Source organism: Oncorhynchus mykiss, chromosome 8 (assembly GCF_013265735.2).
Source record: "Oncorhynchus mykiss isolate Arlee chromosome 8, USDA_OmykA_1.1, whole genome shotgun sequence".
NCBI classification, from domain to species: domain Eukaryota; kingdom Metazoa; phylum Chordata; class Actinopteri; order Salmoniformes; family Salmonidae; genus Oncorhynchus; species Oncorhynchus mykiss.
In genome coordinates, this window is record NC_048572.1 from 25,420,915 (window position 1) to 25,442,417 (window position 21,503).

Below are 21,503 nucleotides of genomic sequence, written 5' to 3' on the forward strand. Positions count from 1 at the left end.
GAAATGGTTTTAGCCCAACCCATTAGTGATGACAAAGCCAGTGATAGTGATCACTCTACTGATGTATGACACAATCATATTGTTATCATTATTTTAAATATCATAATAGCCAGGTCATAGAGGGATTTTCAGGGAGTGACATCCTCTGACCGAGACAGACAGGATGGCCCTTTAATCAGGAGTTTGTCAGAGCAGACTGAGGGGCTGAGGCAGAGTCCTGCTGACAGGTCTGGCCCTGGAGGCCCCCCAAGTCCACACACACATACTTGCATGCGCAAACACACACCTGCCCTTGATTATTCACCGGGCCCCCAGTGATCGGGATAAGTAATGGAAGATGGGCCTGGGATAGAACAACCTCCCCACCGATCCTTTTGCAGGATGGGATTGAGATTTAGTGTGTCTGCTTGTCTGTCTCTCGGCAGCATTCATCACTCCATCTCCTGGCCTGAGGCCTAAACCTGATTTAGCCTGCTTCACTAAAGGGTTAGGAGGAAGACATCAAATGGACAGGATCTGCGTGGTTATACTTGTTACCTTTTCGCCTGCTCATCCGCATACTTGAATGGGTAGTTAGCCAGGGTTGCTTTGTACCCTGTGTTTTTCACCATGTTGTTCCACGTGACTAGTCGCTGGCCTATGGCTGTGCCTCGTGGCTCAAATCCCTGAAGAAATAGAGGACATCTTTTTAGTTTACCAGGAAATTCACCTTTGACATCTTGGACTTTTCACATCCACTCAATATAATGATTTTAGTGTGTGCGAAACAATAGGTTGTCCATCTTGGTCAAATAAGGACCAAGATTTTCTATGGAGAAAGTGGTGTGCCTTCCGTCGGCTCGGCCTACTCACCAGTAAAGGGTCTGAGAAGTCTGGCAGGTCTGGCACCAGGATACCCACCAGGGCACACACCACGATGAGGACTGTACACACCCCCAGGACCACCACTGGCCAATCAGCAATCAGCTCTGCATAGCTGAAGATGAAGGACAGGTATTGATTAAACACAAGGCTGATGGCTTTATAACTATACAAATATTATATGTACTGATAAGCACGCAGAAAAGAGAAGGGCACACGGATACACCGGTAGAACATCAAAAAGAGTAGAAGGTGCTCATTAAAATGCCATTATTGAATATTTTGTAGTTATTCAAGTATATTCAGTGTTCTGACATGAGAAACTACTTAAAGGCATCTTTTGTAAAGGAGCATGGGTGACTGTTAGCAGGTTCCAGGTACAGAGAGCCCTTTTCACTACACAGGAATGACAGCTCGGCTGGGTTTTGATGGACTCAAGGAGAGAGAAAAGCTTTCTTAATAAAAAAAAAACATATATATATATATATATATATATATTTATTTTTGGGAGGTCTTACCTTTTGGGGAACCGAAAAGGCCTTGCAGGGCTGCAAAACAAAGGGAGGTAAATCAGGTTTACATTTAGGAGTCAAAGCAACAGCCAATCAAAACCAGATTTGCCTCGGCATCCGTGCAGGGGGAACATGTTTTTGAGCAGCAATGCAGCACACACCTTGTGGGGAACAACTCGCAGTATTCAAACTAACATAACCAAAAAGAGGCCCCATTCGAGTGTAACTTTTCATTTTAAATATACCAATCAATTGTTCTTTAGGTAATATATATAAAAATAAAAAAAACATGCACAGATGTGCACGTGAATGAAGAATCTATTACGCTAACTGTTTTAGGCAACACAAATCACTTTCTTTGGGTCAGCTTTGTGTTTCTAATCTACAAAAACCCCACACACTGCTGCAGTGCATGAAGAATCTGTAAAGCTTAGCTAAAAGATTTAGAGGACTAGAGTCCCATTAGTGGTGATGTCTCCTGTGCCATAAAACACAGACAGAGAGGATCTGCACTGGGCTTCCCCGTTGCCATATGAAGCTTTCAGCTGCTCTGGATTTGTCTGGACTAACCATCAGCACCTTCCCAGAGCAGTGGGAAGCCTCCGGGCTGCCGAGTGCAAGCATGAGTCAGAGGGAATCAGATACTGCCACCGGATCACACAGGCCCGGTACAGATAAGAGCAAGGCCAGAAGGGTGAGGGCAGGGGGAGAGTAGAGGTGGAAGGGGTGGGTTGGAGATGTCTTCACATGCAATATGCACAATGCTCATGACAGCAAATGACAGAGAGAGACTCACGTGATCACAGCTGTGACAGAGAAATCTGTGGAAATGGACAGACTGTCCTAACTTTATGTCCAAGGAAGGACATCATGATTTCTACTGCAGCCTTGATGTTTATCCACATTCTATTCACTGCAACCTGCATGAGTATTGCACTACCAGTCACAATTTGGCACAGACCTCACAGCCCACATCAGGGACTAGGTAAGATTACACACAAGAAACGAAAACAAGGAAATCAGTATCCCAAACAGGAAGTGGACTCAGACGATCCTCTGCCTCAGCCAATCACAGCGCACGCACACAGGATATTTCAGCGTGATTGGAGCAATATGGCCAAGAGATGGATGTATTTTTCCTCCTTCCCTTTAAAAGGGAATCCATGGAATGCTATAATTAGTGGTTGCCATGGCACGGCGAGGCAGAGATGGACAAAAGCTATTGGCGGGAATTTTTCACCACTAACAACTTCTGGGGAGGCAGTAAATCCCCTTTAAAGTTAGCTGGACATGTTAATACGACAACCAGATGTTGTATGGAACTGGCTTAGAACAATTAGCATATTCTAGACAAGGTAAGTCCCATTAACACTACCACATAGAAATGGAGTGAGACTCCTTGCTATACTTTTGCATTCAAGAAAAATAGCCAGTGATTCACCTTTTAAAATGTGACAGCCTGATACTAACCAACAATGCCTAATGAAAAACATATCCCCCTTAAGTTAGACTTTTCCATGGCAAACAATGCTAACTTAATTTATTGCTTTTCTGTGCTGTCCATTAGTTTCCATGTAGGGGCCTTGAACGGCGGAATTCGGGACAGAGATATTATGGTCCAGAATGAAGTAGAGTTATTGGAAATAGTTGGACTGGATTCATAAAACATCTTTAGTTGAGGAGCCATCAAAAAAGAGCACTGCTGCCTATTTATCTGCGAGATCTGTTTTGGATCATGATTGCATTTCAGACAAATAAGATGTATTAAACAGAGGACTATACTGTGGATTCACAACAGATATCCTCAGATACTATGGCTTCCACATGAAACAAACTTTCAAATGTTTTTTTTTTACCCCTCTTTCAAAAAAGTATAGGCCAAGATTAGGAATTGAAGTTGGCATTCAAAAGACAAGCTTTGTGTTTCAATGCTCTTGTTATCCAATCTGTCAATGAGAGCAGCAATGTGAAGAAACGCAGACTAAAAATGTTTTTAAGGAGGCGGCAGTGGGGTGGGGAGGAGAAATCCGTTGACTGATGATCGCAGTCTCTAAATCCAGCAGGATGACAAACCACAAGTCTGGTTTTTCCCACTCCTCTGATCCCAGTCCCCCTTCACACAAACTCCCCACATTTCTTCCACAAACTTACAACAGTTACCCTTCCTGAATGTTATTCTATTTATCAGAAAGGGGAATGTTTATGGATCACTGGGTTAATAAATAAAGCAACTTTGGAGCAGTGGCTGGGTTAGGCTGAGGCGGCCATGTTGACGTGTGGTGGAGTGAAGGGAGGCGAGAGGGGTCAGGGGTCACAGAGCTGAGGGGGGGAAAACTGCTAACAGACACGGCAGATATTTCTGGAAATCGGGGGCTGCATGAAGCTTTCAAGTTAGGGCAAGAGCAATTACTGTCAACTCTCAATTATTCGCTCCTGTGATTAAAACTCGCTGGAACACTGCACACAATTAGAGGCTCATTCAAGCGATGGAATTGTAAGATTGGCTTGAGGGTGGAATCCAAATATCAGCATGATGCATTAGGCATTACATATTGTAGCGAAATGTTGAGTAAAATAAATAAATAAATATATATATATATATATCTCATCAGGGAGTAGCCACAAGCATGCACTTAAAGGGATAAAGGGAGTCAGATGAACTCGTGGATACCATTTTTATATCTCTGTGTGCAGTTTGAAGGTAGTTGTTTACTAGCACAATTGCAACCTAGCATAAGCGCAGTGACTGGAAGTCTATAGTATCTCATTGCACTAACGCTAGTTAGCATTGGCTCGCGAAACTCCCACCAACTTCCTTCATACTGGGCGCAGACATAAAAATGGTATCTATGAGTTCACCTGACTCTGGGGAAGTAGATAAAGGGCCTCATTGCCAAAATCCAGAAGCATCCCTTTCAGTCAGGGCTCATCAGCTTCCCCTGTATACCTTAAATAGATTATAGGTACATACAAGCTTGTAAGAAATAATACTATAACATTGTACTTTCAAGTTAGTTACACAACTCAGGTCTCTGATAAGGTTTATTTGGAGATAAGGCCTCTGGATGCAAGCGTGTATGAGAAAATATATGATTCTGAATCAGAGATTATTGCTGTATAATAAGTCTAAGCGCAGTGTGTATGTGTGAGTGCAGAAGGGACACGGACAGCTACATCCGCCAGTGAACTGGGTCTGGAGGCCACACCTGCCATCTCCACATTCTTGGGATTGAAATATGGGCGTGTGCAAATTCCAGGCAAACAGGCCGGATTTCAACACTGTAGCCAATAGTTACAAGCTGTCCAAGAGATGTCTTTATTATCCTGTGACCTCGCTCCCTTTATAGCAACCAGCTTAACCCCCTGAGTCCAGGGGCTTCAGAACCACAATCCAAGGAATGTGAGGGTATTGCACATGCCATCACCAACCCTGCACTGCGCTAACCAGCAGACATCTTTGTCAACTAGTCCAAGAAGGGCAATACACGAGTCACTATGTCAATAATGACATGTCGTGAATTATTTAACGTAAGCCTAGTCACTTATGGTGTTCAGATGTTTGCTAAATAGGCTAGGTCCATGATGAACATTTTAACCATACTAGGGTTGGGCGATGTCAACCTTTTTCCTATCGTGATTATGTATGTACACATATGCCATTTCACCCCCTATTGGCCAACCAAAATTGTATTTAAAAAAAAATAACGACAGTTGGGCTATAATGCAAAATCGAACGCAACTAGTTGAATCATGACGAAAGTTAATGTTGTTGAAAGCCTGGGCAGAGCCTAAGTGCAGGCAACTCTTTTCTAATATCCCTTTCTGAAGGAGGAGCTGCAGCAGGTTTGTGTGTGTGTGTGTGTGTGTGTAGTTGAAGTCGGAAGTTTACATACACCTTAGCCAAATACATTTAAACTCAGTTCCTGACATTTAATCCTAGTAAAAATTCCCTGTCTTAGGTCAGTTAGGATCACCACTTTATTTTAAGAATGTGAAATGTTAGAATAATAGTAGAGAGAATGATTTATTTCAGCTTTTATTTATTTCATCACATTCCCAGTTGGTCAGAGGTTTACATACACTCAATTAGTATTTGGTAGCATTGCCTTTAAATTGCTTCACTTGGGTCAAACGTTGCGGGTAGCCTTCCACAAGCTTCCCACAATAAGTTGGGTGAATTTTGGCACATTCGTCCTGACGGAGCTGGTGTAACTGAGTCATGTTTGTAGGCCTCCTTGCTCGCACACGCTTTTTCAGTTCTGCCCGCAAATTTTCTATGGGATTAAGGTTAGGGCTTTGTGGTGGTCACTCCAATACCTCGACTTTGTTATCCTTAAGCCATTTTGCCACAACTTTGGAAGTATGCTTGGGGTCATTGTCCATTTGGAAGACCCATTTGCAACTAAGCTTTAACTTCCTGACTGATGTCTTGAGATGTTGCTTCAATATATCCACATACTTTTCTTCCCTCATGATGCCATCTATTTTGTGAAGTGCACCAGTCCCTCCTGCAGCAAAGCACCCCCACAACATGATGCTGCCACCCCCGTGCTTCATGGTTGGGATGGTGTTCTTCGGCTTGCAAGCATCCCCCTTTTCCCTCCAAACATAACGATGGTCATTATGGCCAAACAGTTCTATTTTTGTTTCATCAGATCAGAGGACATTTCTCCAAAAAGTACGATCTTTGTCCCCATGTGAAGTTGCAAACCGTAGTCTGGCTTTTTTATGGCGGACCAGTGGCTTCCTCCTGGCCGAGCGGTCTTTCAGGTTATGTCGATATAGGACTCATTGTACTGTGGATATAGACACTTTTGTACACGTTTCAGCCAGCATCTTCACTAGGTCCTTTGCGGTTGTTCTGGGATTGATTTGCACTTTTCGCACCAAAGTACGTTCATCTCTAGGAGACAGAACGCGTCTCCTTCCTGAGCGGTATGACGGCTGCCTGTTCCCATGGTGTTTATACTTGCGTACTATTGTTTGTACAGATAAACGTGTTACCTTCAGGAGTTTGGAAAATGTTCCCAAGGATGAACCAGACTTGTGGAGGTCTACAATTTTCTTTGAGGTCATGGCTGATTTCTTTTGATTTTCCCATGATGTCAAGCAAAGAGGCACTGAGTTTGAAGGTAGGCCTTGAAATACATCAACAGGTACACCTCCAATTGACTCTAAAGCCATGACATCATTTTCTGGAATTTTACAAGCTGTTTAAAAGGCACAGTCAACCTAGTGTATGTAAACTTCTGACCCACTGGAATTGTGATACAGTGAATTATAAGTGACATAATCTGTCTGTAAACAACTGTTGGAAAAATGCCGTGTCATGCAACAAGTAGGTGTCCTAAACGACTTGCCAAAACTATAGTTTGTTAACATGAAGTTTGTGGAGTGGTTGAAAAACTAGTTGTTTTCATGACTCCAACCTAAGTGTATGTAAACTTCCGACTTCAACTGTATATGTGTGGTGAGCTGTCTGATGAGGAACAGGCGGTCTTCAGACCTGGATAATAATTGCTTTATTTTACCTAATAAAATAGGGGGGGAAAGCATTTGTTTCATCCATTATAAACCGGTGATTGAGAATAGCCTTGGCTTAGGCTACAGACTTTCATTCTGGTTATTTTTGAAAGCCACAACTTTAGGACCTTTTGTCGCCTAGAATATATAAGCCATTTTTCATAACTTTAACTCGTCTTAAGGCTTTTATGATAGGCCAGTAAGAGGAAGGAGGATGGGTTAATGGCCATTTGGTTTGCAACCTCGATTGGAGGTCTGCATAACTTATTTCGCTTAAAGTTGTCATTTTTATTATTTGTTTTCTCATTATTAGTCCCTTTTTTAAAACATCTAAAACACAAGATAGTTAAGGTGTACATTACATTAACAAAAAATATGAATAGGTGTAAGCTATAGACTAAAGCCCATGCATCCGACAGACAATATTCTCTGACATTTCCCGCTGCTTTGGTGGAATTCTCCGCTCTGTCTGGATTACATTCCTCTCTTGCGTTCTGTATCACATATTTATTGAAATAAGTTATAGCAAATAGGAACAGGCAAATTACTAGGAATATCACTTGTGTGCTGCCCTGCTGCAAGAGGCTAAACCATCGTCTGTCACATCACAATGTCGTCACCATTGACAATAGCTGTCAATCATCATCGATAGACGATGTCACCTTAATATCGCCCAACCCCAATTCCTACATAATACCGCCAATACTAATGAATAATCACACATCTCATATCATAAACATGACTATGGATGTCATGTCAGTCTTGACACAGATTCGACGGGAGGCAGTACTAGACGAGTGTGTTGTATGTTGGCCTATTCCTATGGCAGAACAACAGGTCTAAGTCACTGTTGCTGAACACGTTCAGAACAAGAGGCTCCACAAGACCTCCCAGCAGCGGAACCAATCGCTTTCAGCTGCCAGCCCCAACCCATTACGTCCAACATCCGCCGTCAGACCTGGAGGACTGGTCTTCTGAAAGATGGGAGACTGTGTTCCCATTTGCTGCTTGCATGACCGGGACTCCTCTACTGCACAAAGTCAAGGAGCGGAACCAACGGCAAGCAGCTGTGCTGACCAGTCATCTGCTCTCCCAGTGTCTTTATGAAGACGTCCAACAACTTAAGTCCTGGAAGCTGCCTGGTAAGGAGATCTGGACGTTTTAGCATGCTTGACATGAGCTGCCCGCCCTTAGTTGACACACTGTTACTGCTTTAGCCAACTCTATTGCAGTTGTCATGCTGGCTAAACAGTTCAATAGAATGGTAACCAGGCTAGAGTTGCCCTGCCTGTTGTGGTGGCCATTTTGAGACTAAACCTCCCACACATCATTTGGCCCAATATCAAGGTACGCCCTCCATTAAGACTTATGTGATAAGGTGCATACATGTCTAGACAGAAAGGTAAACTCATTTTAAAAAAGCCCAAGCACCACATATTCCTCTGTTTACCTACAATATCCAGTTTCAAGCACAGCGGTGCCTCTAGCTCCTGCCTGGGTCTCTTTGATCCAGCATGCTACTGTTTGTTGCCCTGGGACTGATCTCAGAGATAATCAGATTATTTTTTTGCGTAAAGAGATCAATTTTTCACCCTTTTCATCTCCTTCTCCCCAGACATCCTCTTCACACTACTCTGTACATGTTCTCTGCTCTCTCCGGGCCATCTAAGGCCACAGTGTCTGAAGGCTCTCCAGCTCTAACCGCAGCTCTTGACAAAGAGGGTTTGGCAAGACGGCGCTGTGACATCTTAGAGGTGTCTGGTGAGCTGCAGACCACAGCCAAGGGCTGTTGGGACTGTGAGGCTGAGCGTCAGTGATGGAGTCCGACCTGTCCTCTCTGGGCTGAGAGAGTGAGTGTGAGGAGGGGGCCGGCCGAACTGGAACATTCCAACCGTTAGCTAAGTTCACCAAGTGCACAGAAGCAGGAGAAGAAAAAAAAAGAGACAAAGCAAAGTGATTCATAGGAACCCTCACATCTACAGTACATCAGAGTGACGTCAGGACACCGAGCTGCATGCATTTTCATATAAATGTGTGAATATTCATTAAATCCAGGATGAAAAATACAACAGTGTATTCTCAAGACAGGTTTTGAACTACTATAAGAACAAATGAGAGGGGAGTAGCACTGATTGTAGACCTGGAGCGAAGTGTACCTACTGGACCCATTTTGACGAAGGTCCATTATAAACAAAATAAACCATGCAATTCTGTACATACGAGTGAGCGATTATTCCTTGACCTTATATACACCACTTGGACAGGTTGTTATAAGGGCATCCACAAGGGCTCATGTTACATGCTAGTAACTATTTATATAGCATTACACAAATGTTATCAAATCTTCCATTATGCTCATTTCCCCAGGGAGCCGAGTCAGCCGTGGGAGAACCTGTAGTGCAGGCCTAGAGCCTCAGAGTGTGGAGATAATACCAGCCAGCCAGCCACAGTCAGCCTTTTATCCACATGAAGCCTCAACAACTGTTCCCTCCACCAGAAGAAGAAAAAAGAGAGCAACCTAATTTGAAGTTATGACAGAGTGCTGTTCAGATCCAGCTTTGATCCTGGTTTATAGGATAGTATGGCTCTTTGATCTTGGGTGGGTACCTTTATGGGCTTTGCTTTGCCTCATGCTCAGGGGCCATACAGTATAAAGCGGGGTCTGGAGCAGAGCCACTGGGCGCTCACCCCTCTTATTATCCACCCGCGCAGGTACGGGGGTCAGCTGCCTCACCCCCTGATTCACTCTCACCCCCCAACTCCCTCACCCGTGGACGAGAGCAGCCGGAGTAGGGGAAGGTTCACACATGGGACACACTACTAGCGTTTGTCCTTGGTGAACTTCTTCCCATCACTCATCCTTCAGGGAGGAATGAGGAAAAACACCACACTAAAGGCCACAGCTACCCCGCTCTATCCCCCCTCTTACATTATAATACTGACATTTGAAAAAGGGCGTGAACTTACCCTCTGGTCTTTAGAACTTCCTGAAATGTTCATGACTTAACAACATGTAACTTGGATCATTAAGTTGGGTTTCTTCAGGTGAAAACGTCTAACATCAACAAACGCGGCTTACAAGCTTTTAAGAGACCCAGATTGCCACCTTCAACAGCAAATGAACTGCTGAAGTAACTGGCCCGGAGGGTCCAATTGCTCAAGTTTTACAACAGGCAGAAGTGTCTCGGAGTGTCAAAGTAGGTGATAAATTGTCCCTGAGGGGGAAGAAAAAAGCTTTTTGGCCCAATTCTGTTGGTCCTGTGTAAAGGTATGCATGGGGTAAAAACATTATCTACAACATCGCAACCCTGAGCCCTGGGGGCAGAAACAGAGTAGTGTTGACCTGTTTCTCAGTGGAACTTCTCCCTGTACTCATGTAGCAGGCTAAATCATTCTCTCACACACACACACACACACACACACACACACACACCTTGATCAGGAATGGGCTGGAGTGCGTGCTGTGGTGTACTAGGCTACTGCCTGTGCTTAACTCACTCCACATAGATGCAGACCTGTTCTAAGAAGCCAACAGAACGCTCTGGAAACTAACTGGGTAGTTCTGTGGAATTACAGGGTGGAGATAAAATAGAACCAGGCCGCTCCCTCCCTCCATCCCTGCTTTCCCTCGTGTTTTGTGTCTTTCTGGGGCAGGCGGTGCTCGTCTCTCCTTTCCCCTGATCTCCCCACAGACACCAGGGTGCATCTTTAGCAGTCAGTGTTGAGGCTGGGCGTGATGGATGTCTCTGTATAGTGGTTAATGGGCCAAATGGATAAAATGCTAGCGTGAAAAGCCCTGCTGCTACTTCACAAGGGTTCACATTGAGGACTCCAGGCTCCTCAGACCGCAGCAGGCATCGCAAACAGTTGTTATTCTTGATAATGCGCAAAGCCTTGTCAAACTGGCACCCTGAAATCCATCGCACAAAGATCATTTTCAGGCCGCCTGGCCGGTCGGGGCTTGCAGCTGTCAGACAGTTTGGGTATATGAGTTAATGTTTCCAAAAGAGATCTCTCACTGGGGAAAGATACGAGTCGTGATCTTAAAAAATAAAATAAAAAGTTTAAAGGGAAACCTTTGGGAGTTCTCAGAAATGACAGGCTATGAATTCATGTCATATTCAACTGACAGGAATTCTTAAATTCATCCAATATAACAGGAATTCAGGAATTCTTAAATTCATCCAATATAACAGGAATTCAGGAATTCTTAAATTCATCCAATATAATGAAACGTTCAGGCCGGATGAGGTGTCATGTTTAATACGTGTTCCTGTGCACCAGGGAAACTCCCTACCTCCAGTCAAAAAAATGTACTTGAGTACGAAATCAAACAGGCGTGAGTTAACAAAAATAGACCTTTCTATAGAAAAGGGAAGAAATGCCTGCTATCCGAGAAGGCATGAAACCAATCCAAACTTGTGGCCGCTAAAATAACAGGAATGTAGCAGGAAGCGATGCATGGGCAAAAGCCCTCCCCGGGTGAGTGGAGAGAGAGGTTATAATCATGACGTGACCCTGGATAGTTCAGTGTCAGCGGGCTCTTTTGGGGTTGTTCAGCCATGAAAGGTCAGGCCAGTCTCGGCAGCACAGGTAGATGCCACTCTCTATCTGGGAGTGCAGCTGGAGCTGAAAAGGTGCCTTTAGAGCATTCTATCAAAACAAATTACAGGCTTGGAAGAACCCAGAGCCTGAAAACCTATTGCGATGAGGCTAACTGTAGTCAAACGGCAGCCAAACAGCTGACTTCCCAAGGTCACAGACTTATCTACTGCTCTGACTGATCGTTTCCCCCTGATCCTCAAATCATAGAAAAACAGTCACCATCTTACCAGACACTGACAATCTTAATGCATTTCCCAGACCACCATATAGATCCTTCCGCTGCTCAACCGTTCTGCTGAGCTGACGTCTTCCTTCATAGTGGATTTCCATCCTTACATCCAAGGATAAATCCATTCACTTCTCAGAGTAAAACAGAGAGATCGAGAGAGACAGTCATTTTACAATGGGAGGATGAATACGCTGCATGTGTCTCAACAGGAGCTCTATAGTTCTTGATTGTATAGTTCTTGGACAAACACACAAAAGCCTGAAAAGCCCTGGGGAAGAAACTCCAGTGCAACCTTATCAGAAGGAGGAGGGGGTCTCCATAGCTGGGCGTAACGACCAAGTGCTGTGATCATACACATAATCCTCTGCCTAATCTCGCGGATTACAGCCTTTGAGATCAAACTGATATTTGACACGATCTTGTCTGACTGCGTACCCTCAAATTACCAAGGCATTAAAAGGCCTCTCCCTCCATGCGAAGAGGGATTCTGTGGCGCACCGTGCTCCAACACGGGGGAAAAGGAGATGCCCAAAGCCCTGAACGTCTGGGGCCAGCCAGGGACTGGGAGACTGTACCAGACAGCCAGGCTTATCCTTCTCTCTTATCTTCCAATCTCCAATCTCTCTGGAGACATTGGAGGCACAATACCACTGTAAAGGGGATCGGATTTGAGAGCAACTCAACATTGGCCTTTAATTCAAACCTGCCATCACAGAACAAGAGGGACCTGTTTACTAAATACAGAGCCGTTCAACATTAGAGAGGCACATGGCAGAGGAACATCTGCTCTTCATTCAGACATGGATTATATATATATATATATATATATATCTATCTCAAAAAAAAATTTAACGAAAGCCACAGATGCCAGTGAATGCATCCAAATGGCTGAAATGCTATTCTTTGCCACATTTTCCCACCCAACTGCATAATGTGCGTGGATGGAGTTTGTACCCACCCAATACGAGTACATAAACCGAAGCTCTCACAGCCACCCACAGAGAGCATCTTTCTAATGGACTTACAGGGATCTAAATCCATTTGGCAGGACATTTCCATGCGAAAAGTAAGCAAAAATATAGTCTTACACAAATCAACCTACCCGAAAGTACTTACTACCATGAAGAGGAGCTGAGCTGAGTAAATAATTACATCTTCAATATTTATATTTTATTATGTTTGCTGTGGAGTTAAATATAGAACTGTGTAAACGATTAGGAAAAGCATTAAATGGTTCCACTTTCATAATGGTTCAGTCTGTGGTTTGGAGGAGGGGTGAAAAACAAGATGCTAAATATGTCCCGCTTAAAGAAATGTTTGCCAAAAAAATATGTTCAGATCCTCCATCCCAGTCTGAACGCAGGGAATGTGCAAGTCACATGTGTTTTTTTATTATTCAAAACTTTAAACTCACGTGTCCCAGGACAAAACTCTACCGAAGCCTCTAACAACTAGTCATACACCGCCAAGAACAAACATATACAACTCCCACAAGAGTCAAAACTATTGTTGATTCTTAGTGTATGTTCAAAACATGTACTTGAGGGTCTTTCTCCCTCTGGTCCACCATTACAATACGGAGATGGAGCAGAGACATACTTGCAGAGATGATCTAGTCTGGCTGAGCTGTGTGTTGGTACTGTCTGTTTGTCTGGGAAATAGGACAGACAGACCATCAAAACCATCAGCACCTCTCCTAGAAAAGTCTCAGAGCCGATGAGCGAGGGGAGGCTTGGGAGAGGCCAGGGGGACATTCCCTGTGGATTGACTGGACGGGCTGGGGCCTGGGGAAGGACAGCGGCCCTGTATCCCCTGGGGCTCTCAAAGCTCTCTTTCATTGGGGCTTGGGGGTGCAGGGAGGGCGGTGGCTCTGGGGCTGGTATTGTGCTCCCTGGGTGCCTGGCTGGCTGACCCCTCCTCCTCCCTGCATCTGCTGGCTTAGCTGACCCCTGGGCCTACATGTTATCTCCCGAGGACAACAACCTGGACCTCCACATAGCAGAATATTCAGGACTGGGACAACAGGCAGGCAGAGGGATTATATAGCTGAATTTAGAAGAGTGTGTGAGAAGAGAAAGGAAGGCATTTAAAACTATGTATTAATTTCTCAATACAGGGTCCAATGCTGTGGCATGCATGTATGTACATATTCTTAAACAGTAATGTACATATGGTACTGCATATCACCCATAACATTATCGCTAAACACTGTGACTAGGGTGGTATGCTACCGTAATGTTCTGTAATTTATAACTGAATAATTTCTCTCATCTATATAACAGTAATTTTACAATGGGTGGATTAATACGCTGCATGTGTCTCACCAGGAGATACATGCAGCGTATTTATATCACACACACACACACACACACACAGAGTATCAGTCAAAAGTTTGGACACCTACTCATTCAAGGGTTTTTCTTCATTTCTACATTGTAGAATAATTAGTGAAGACATCAAAACTATGAAATAACACATCATGTAGTAACCAACAAAAAAAAAAGTGTTAAACAAATCAAAATATATTTTAGATTTAAGATTCTTCAAAGTAGCCACCCTTTGCCTTGACAGCTTTATACACTCTCAACCAGCTTCATGAAGAATGCTTTTCCAACAGTCTTGAAGGACTTCCCACATATCCTGAGCACTTGTTGGCTGCTTTTCCTTCACTCTGCGGTCCAACTCATCCCAAACCATTTTAAATGGGTTGAGGTCGGGTGATTGTGGAGGCCAGGTCATCTGATGCAGCACTCCACCACTCTCCTTGGTCAAATAGCCCTTACACAGCCTGAAGGTGTGTTTTGGGTCATTGTCCTCTTGAAAAACAAATGATAGTCCCACTAAGCGCAAACCAGAGGAGATGGCATATCGCTGCAGAATGCTGTGGTAGCCATGCTGGTAAAATGTGCTTTAAATTCTAAATACAACACAGACAATGTCACCAACAAAGCATCCCCACACCTCCTCCATGCTTCACGGTGGAAACCACACATGCAGAGATCATCTGTTCACCTACTCTGCGTTTCACAAAGACACAGCGGTTGTATCCAAAAATCTCAAATTTGAACTCAGACCAAAAGGACAGATTTCCACCGGTTAAATGTCCATTGCTCGTGTTTCTTGGCCCAGGCAAGTCTCTTCTTCTTATTGGTGTCCACTAGTAGTGGTTTCTTTGCAGCATGTTGACCATGAAGGCCTGAATCACAGTCTCATCTGAACAGTTGATGTTGAGATGTGTCTGTTACTTGAATTTTGATGCATTTACTTGGGCTGCAATTTCTGAGGCTGCTAACTCTAATGAACTTATCCTCTGCAACAGAGGTAACTCTGTGTCTTGCTTTCCTGTGGTGGTCCTCATGAGAGCCAGTTTCATCATCGCGCTCGCTTGAAATGTTGCAGATTGACTGACCTTCGTGTCTTAAAGTAATGATGGGCTGTCGTTTCTCTTTGCTTATTTGAGCTGTTCTTTTCATAATATGGACTTGGTCTTTTACCAAATAGGGCTATCTTCTGTATACCACCCGTATCTTGTCACAACACAACTGATTGGCTCAAACGCATTAGGAATGAAAGAAACTCCTCAAATTAACTTTTAACAAGGCACACCTTTACATTGAAATGCATACCATGTGACTACCTCATGAAGCTGGTTGAGAGAATGCCAAGAGTGTGAAAACTGTTATCAAGGCAAAGGGTGGCTAAATATATTTTGATTTGTTTAACACTTATGGTTACTACATGACTCCATATGTGTTATTTCATAGTTTTGATGTCTTCATTAATATTCTACAATGTAGAAAATAGTAAAAAGAAAGAAAAACCCTTGAATGAATAGGTGTGTTCAAACTTGACTGGTACTGTATACTGTATTCATTTTTTATATCCGTGTCCATATTATTCAGTGTCCATCTGGTTCAAGAAGGAAAAAAAGCCTAATTAATGAAAAAAGCATCAAATCAACAATGGCATTTTCAATTCACTCTGCAACTATTGTCTTTATTCACAGCTGCCATCAAATTCTGGTAGTTTACTGGTAAACTTCAAAAGTTTTCACTAACATACCCTCTCTGTGCAACCCTAACTGTGACATGTTAGTAAGCATTCAGTCACCACCCATTCGGAAGGCAAATGCAATGAAAGGGCTTCTGTTGGAGAGGCAGGTAATAGAGATATGCCTGAGGCCACCCCATGGCAGAGAGAAGCACGAACTGGCGCACAAACACACAGTCATCACACACGTACCTGAGGCCGGCCACATTGGGCTGGTTCTGGAGGTGCTCCTGCCAGCGGTGGTGTAAACAGAGGGATGGAGGGGAGGCCTGCAGGCAGCAGGAGCAGGAGCCCGGGTGCAGTTGCAGGGCGGGAGCATGGGTCTGGAAGATGTGGCACTCCTGCTGGTTGCCGTGGCAGCACAAGGGGGGATGGAATGGGCAGCGGTGGCAGCACGGGGGAGGTGGAGACAGCGGAGGAGGCTGAGGAGGCGAGGGGGAGGTGGTGGTGGAAAGTGTGGAGGGCAGGAGCTTGGCCAACCTTTGAGAGTCTGTGAGGTGTGAAGAGGAGGAGGACGAGGAAGGGGCCCTAAGGGAGCCGTTTTGCTTGACAGCGCCCCCGTCCAGACTCACTCTGGATCTCTGCTGGGGCTCCTTGTGTGGAGGCGTTGGCCTTGGTTGGTGCCTATGCCTCTGCTGTGTTCTAGGTGTGGAAACAACGCTGCCGTCCCCTCCTTCCGTGTTGCTGAGGCTGGCACTGGAAGCTGGGCTGCTGGCGCCACTGGCCATCGTGGTAACGCTGGGTGGCATGCTGGCATTGCTGAGGAGCAGGAGGTCACCGTTGGCGTCGCTCAGGGCCATGGTCCTCTTCCTGCCGGCCTGGTGCGGGGTTTGCCACTCCTCTGCAGAAAAAAAATGGGAGGAAAAGCAGACAGGCGCATAGTTAACTCTTTACTGTAGCCAGCCATGTTGACACAGAACTGATGAGCTGAGCGGAGCAGCAAGAGGAGAGTGTGGACGCCTGAGCCCAGGGAACCGTGTGGGCAAAGGGGAGAGAATGAGAGCGTAAAACGCACAAGGGTTCACGCTCAAAACTCAGATCTGAACAGAATGCAACGAACGGTTAGCAAAACAGATTATTACCTTGCTCTTTCTAGACGAGGAAGAGGTTGGGAACAGGTACAAGCGAGACGACAGTCAAGGGATCAATCTTCATTGATTTACTCAAAGCTAAACAGCAAATAGTCACTTTAACCATATTTCTCTTCTTCATTGCCATTTTTGTCTGAAGTGTGATTTATAAAGTATGAATATGACAGGGTATGAATTGGCAGCCTGTGTGCAGGGAAGCCTGCGCTCTCTCTACATTATGAAACGTATAAAACGGTTTCAACAGAATGAGATTAAACAGAGGTCTCCAAGTCTTTATGATGCTAGAGTTTCAGCCCCTATGACAGAATATGTTCAGGCTATGTCTATGTGTAATGTAAAATACCTTCAGCTGGGACATTTTAGAGTAAGAGGGGAAAAAAAGAATGTCTGCGGTTTAACCATGATTCGCTTGACACACTTCAAAAGCAGTGAACTGCCTTTCACAGGTAATGCACGGTTGTGGTGGGTTGTGAAGTTGGAACGTTGCCCAACTCCAACAGACTTGACGTAAACCCAGATGAATAAATCGCACTCAGTCTATTGTGAAGGGGAGTCCTGTGCGAACCTCATCTCCCTTTAAGACTAATGGCTGAGTTTGTGAGGAAAACCGACTTCTCACTAGTTCCCACACAATACTGTCTATTTTTGATCATTTTAATTGAAAACAATGACAGTAAGGTACTTAATTGTTACCCAGAAATGGTTTGATATGGAGATAAAACAGCTGCAATGGGTCTTTAAGGCTTCCTTATTTTACCAGCCTTGTAGACATTTTGCTTTTAAAAACCTTCACATATCTGTCAAAACAAACTTGACTCATGACACAGCTTACTTGCAAATAACTTTCCCTCCAAAAAAACTCACTACAGACCCATTTCTCGAAGTTCGGGTTGCCTCTATGTGAGACAGCATGCAAACACAGTACACAGTCGTAGGCTATATCAAATATTTTGATGGCAAACTAAATGTGTTTGTGTTCAACCGACACCCATTAGGATATATCATATAGCCTACTTGGCTAAACTTCATGTCCATGCAGGGAAACAGCCATGTGATGCAGTGAATGATTGTGTTCTGCGACGCCTCAACATGAGTGAGGGGGTAACATGAGACTGACAGCCAGGTCGGGTCGAAGCTGTGGGATTGGGGGGGGGGAGAAGAACTTCAACCTCTGTCTGAAGAGCTCCGAATAGCAGGCAGTGCAGCAGAAACTCGGTTTACGTTTTCAGTCTACCATACATGACAAGTTACGAACAATGATTTTTTTTTTAAAGCTGAAAAGCTGGCAATGAAACAAGTATGAAAAAGAGACTTATGTAAGTAGCCTGGACCTTTGTCAATGGAATTGTGATTATTCTTGGCTAAATAATCAGTTGCACAACCTAATAATGCATCCCTCTACCAGTACACATCTGCTTTCAACATTGCTCCACTGCCACAGGAATTCAGCGGGAGGCTGTGTGTGCTCCATTAGTGAGGGTTGCCATCCAGGTGAGACATCTAGGCCAATCTGCAGTCTGACACAAACAGGGGACTGTGCCCTTAGGAAATAACGGATCGATCAGTGTGGGACGGATGCCCTAAAAACAAACGCTGACAAAATGTCCTTCATTTTTTATTTTTTAGTAATAAACAATGAACTATTTATAGCTCCTCTTTTCAGTGTGTATCTGCAAACACTGATCTGAAAACTAATTTTGGTTTTGAGTGCAGTGGTTTTAAGAAGTGACAGTCACTGTTTGACCGACATGAGGTCTGTGGAAACTGGAAAGGTTGAGAATAACGGGATGCGTTTTTCTGCTTTCAAGTTGAGTTCATGATTATGGGGTGAGACCTGTGCAACTACCAGGTATGCAGCAGGAGGCAAAGTACCTCATCCCTTCAATTAAAGCTAATTGACGGTAATTATGAGGACTCAGTCAAGACAGTTAATAACTTCAGCCTAATAACATCTTGGAAACTACAAGCACATGCCTGAGAGGACTACGTATGAGGACTGTGGCATTCGTATTCTAGTGACGGAGAAGCTTTTGACAAGGCTGACCCTTTGGCCCATTTCCACAGCTGGGTTTTACATACCTATATGAAGTTGGCTTGCTCAAGGCTAGTAGTGTCTCATGTTAAAATAGGTAAATAAACTAGTCTGCTGTAGTAATCATAAAATCATGCTGCAAACAATCAATGTGAAGCTCAAATGAAGATAGAAACAACACATTTCTTGTCTATTGTATACATTAATAACCATCGTTTATTATACATAATGCATTGCTCCACAGATAAGGAATTTTAAAAAAAAAATGTAAATGTTGCACCATTATGACATAGGAAACCATATAAATATTTGTCAAACGCAGTTTTTGTTAAATCTTCTAATCTAAAGTAAGCTATGACCACCATTTTTTTCCCATTTCATATATTTCTACTTTTTATACGAAGCTGCTGTCACACAAGACGCTTATCCGTTGTCGGTATGATCATATAGGCCTATTAGCCTGCCAAATATGTTGATCAACTAAAGTTATGTAGGCTACACAATGAGAGGAAAAAGCGTGTAAAACAAATATTCTGAGAGGAAGCTACGCCGGTGTTCAGAAAAAGACCGGGACATCACATTAGGCGTAACATCACTTGCCCTTTTCATTATGTCGTTCCGATACTTTGCAGCAGCGGAGACGGAATCCGCTATCTGTATATTATTATAAAACCCCTCTTTAGTACCATACACAGTAGGAACAACAGACACATTATTATTTAAACCGTTTAAGATTCAGGGGTATAAACACATCCGTATTTTCAGAGGATCAATCCATAGTCGACATTTAACGGATACATAAAAAGTACACCGTTTCACAGGTTTGATACCTTATCGAAGTGTTGGAGCTCTGGATGTTTGCGTTCCGTTCGTGCTCGTCGAAGTTTAAAATATTCACCGAAAATGGCTTCGGTTTACAGTATCCACCACTTGTTCAACAAAACACTCCAAAAAAAAGAGAGCAACAAGTCGCAGCGAAAGAAGTTAGTTTCTAACCGGGAAGCGGACAGGCAGAATGACAAACACATGCACCCTGTCTCGGGTAGGCGGTGGGCTGGGACTGCGCACTAGCCCACTGATAGGACGTTTACGATGCTCTGAGACTTTTAACCCAATCAGTGCCTCTGCAGCACACGACAGCTGGAGGAACGGAGGTGCATCACCACTAGGAAACAGCACAAACAACTAACATTTGAGTGTTATGAGTCTCTGACTTATTTCATTATCACAACAGGAAAAGGAAAAAAATATTAGGAGCTTGTTTTAGGATGAAAATGTTATTCAGTCAATCACTGACTATTATTGAGAGGTTTCTAAGTCCCAGATTCAATCCAATCGTGCTTTGTCCGCTATGCACCTTTTAAGGGCAACGTTATCGTCACGGTAAATGCTGCATATGGGCTCAATCGGACATTGCGATAAGCACCCATTAATGCAGATCTACCGCGGAACATATTGAATCTAGGCATCCAGATGCATTTTACACAAATTCCCAGTCAGAGAACATGTGAGAGAAAAATGACCCAACATCAAGTTTACAAATTAAATTGACCAATAAAATCAGCTGTCAACAGACTACTTAAGTCGTGAAATAATCACTTCTTTGTTTAGTTTGACCTAAAAACCCTTCTTTATGACCCCATCCATGGCATCACACATCAAATTAAAGATTGTACACTAGATATGTTCAGTCCTTTGGCTGTGTTGTGTATAACTTAATAATCCCCTAAAAATATACTCCCCTTTACCTCATAGACCTCTCCACCCTGCCCATTCCCATTGAAATAACTGTGGTTTGATTGAAAACTCACAGTGGACTTTCTGATAATATCCAAACTCAAGCAACAGTTGGGCCACACAACAAAGTGATTACCATATCCTTTGGACTGTTTCACCCCTGTCATATCTCCATTATGCCATGCAATATCACAATATTTCCCACAAGATGAAAATGGAAGAGCTCATCTTCCAGACTCTTGGAAAATAATTTTTTTGTGCTCGGAGCATTCTGCTCAGCAGGAGTGGTTCTTCATCACGTGGAATCCTGGGAAGAGAGAAGTCATACCTGGCTTTAATTTCAGCTGTCTGCTAGCATCAGGACACAGTTCATATAGCACACCATAATATGCAGTGCACTGCAGTAGGGTGCTGGCTACATGGAAAGTCTCCTAGGTTTTCTATGTTTAGAACAGTTGTGTTTAACACCGTTTACCACAAGTCAACTTTCATTGAATCGTAAACTGCTGTATACATTGTGGTGTGTTATACAGTATATATTTACAATTCTGTAGCTTCAATAAGCTATCGTAATGTTACCCTAGCAGCACTTCTCCACATCCAACACAAATCTTTAGACAAACACTTTCCCTGTTTAAATGAATACGAGCCAACAATAACAATATAGCCTAATGTAGGCCTACTTGCAAAGCAGACATCCAGTAGACCTACACTACATTACGTAGGCTACAAATAGAAAATAACAAGTGATTTATAAAAATAACTCAGAACCAAAAAGGTCCCATTCAACAAGAAAGCTTGTGCGTGTGTCCAAACATGATTATCACCTATCAATATACAGTTGAGTACAGGCTATATTACAG

The 21,503-nt window shown here is 43.6% G+C and overlaps 1 protein-coding gene across 2 annotated transcripts in view; it reads right to left on the reverse strand.

Annotated features, from left to right (window-relative positions):
- LOC110529680 (protein dispatched homolog 1) overlaps nucleotides 1-21,503 on the reverse strand; it is a 73,998-nt gene that overhangs the window by 4,638 nt on the left and 47,857 nt on the right. The window contains exons 3-7 of one of the 2 annotated variants that reach the window (XM_021612112.2): nucleotides 19,734-20,947; nucleotides 15,973-16,621; nucleotides 1,380-1,409; nucleotides 853-976; nucleotides 538-665 (exon numbers count right to left, since the gene is read on the reverse strand). In XM_021612112.2, coding sequence (XP_021467787.2) covers nucleotides 538-665; nucleotides 853-976; nucleotides 1,380-1,409; nucleotides 15,973-16,580 — 890 coding nt within the window. In that variant the 5' untranslated portion in view covers nucleotides 16,581-16,621; nucleotides 19,734-20,947. The remainder of the gene's footprint in view (nucleotides 1-537; nucleotides 666-852; nucleotides 977-1,379; nucleotides 1,410-15,972; nucleotides 16,622-19,733; nucleotides 20,948-21,503) is intronic. The other variant, XM_021612113.2, reaches the window with a different exon arrangement.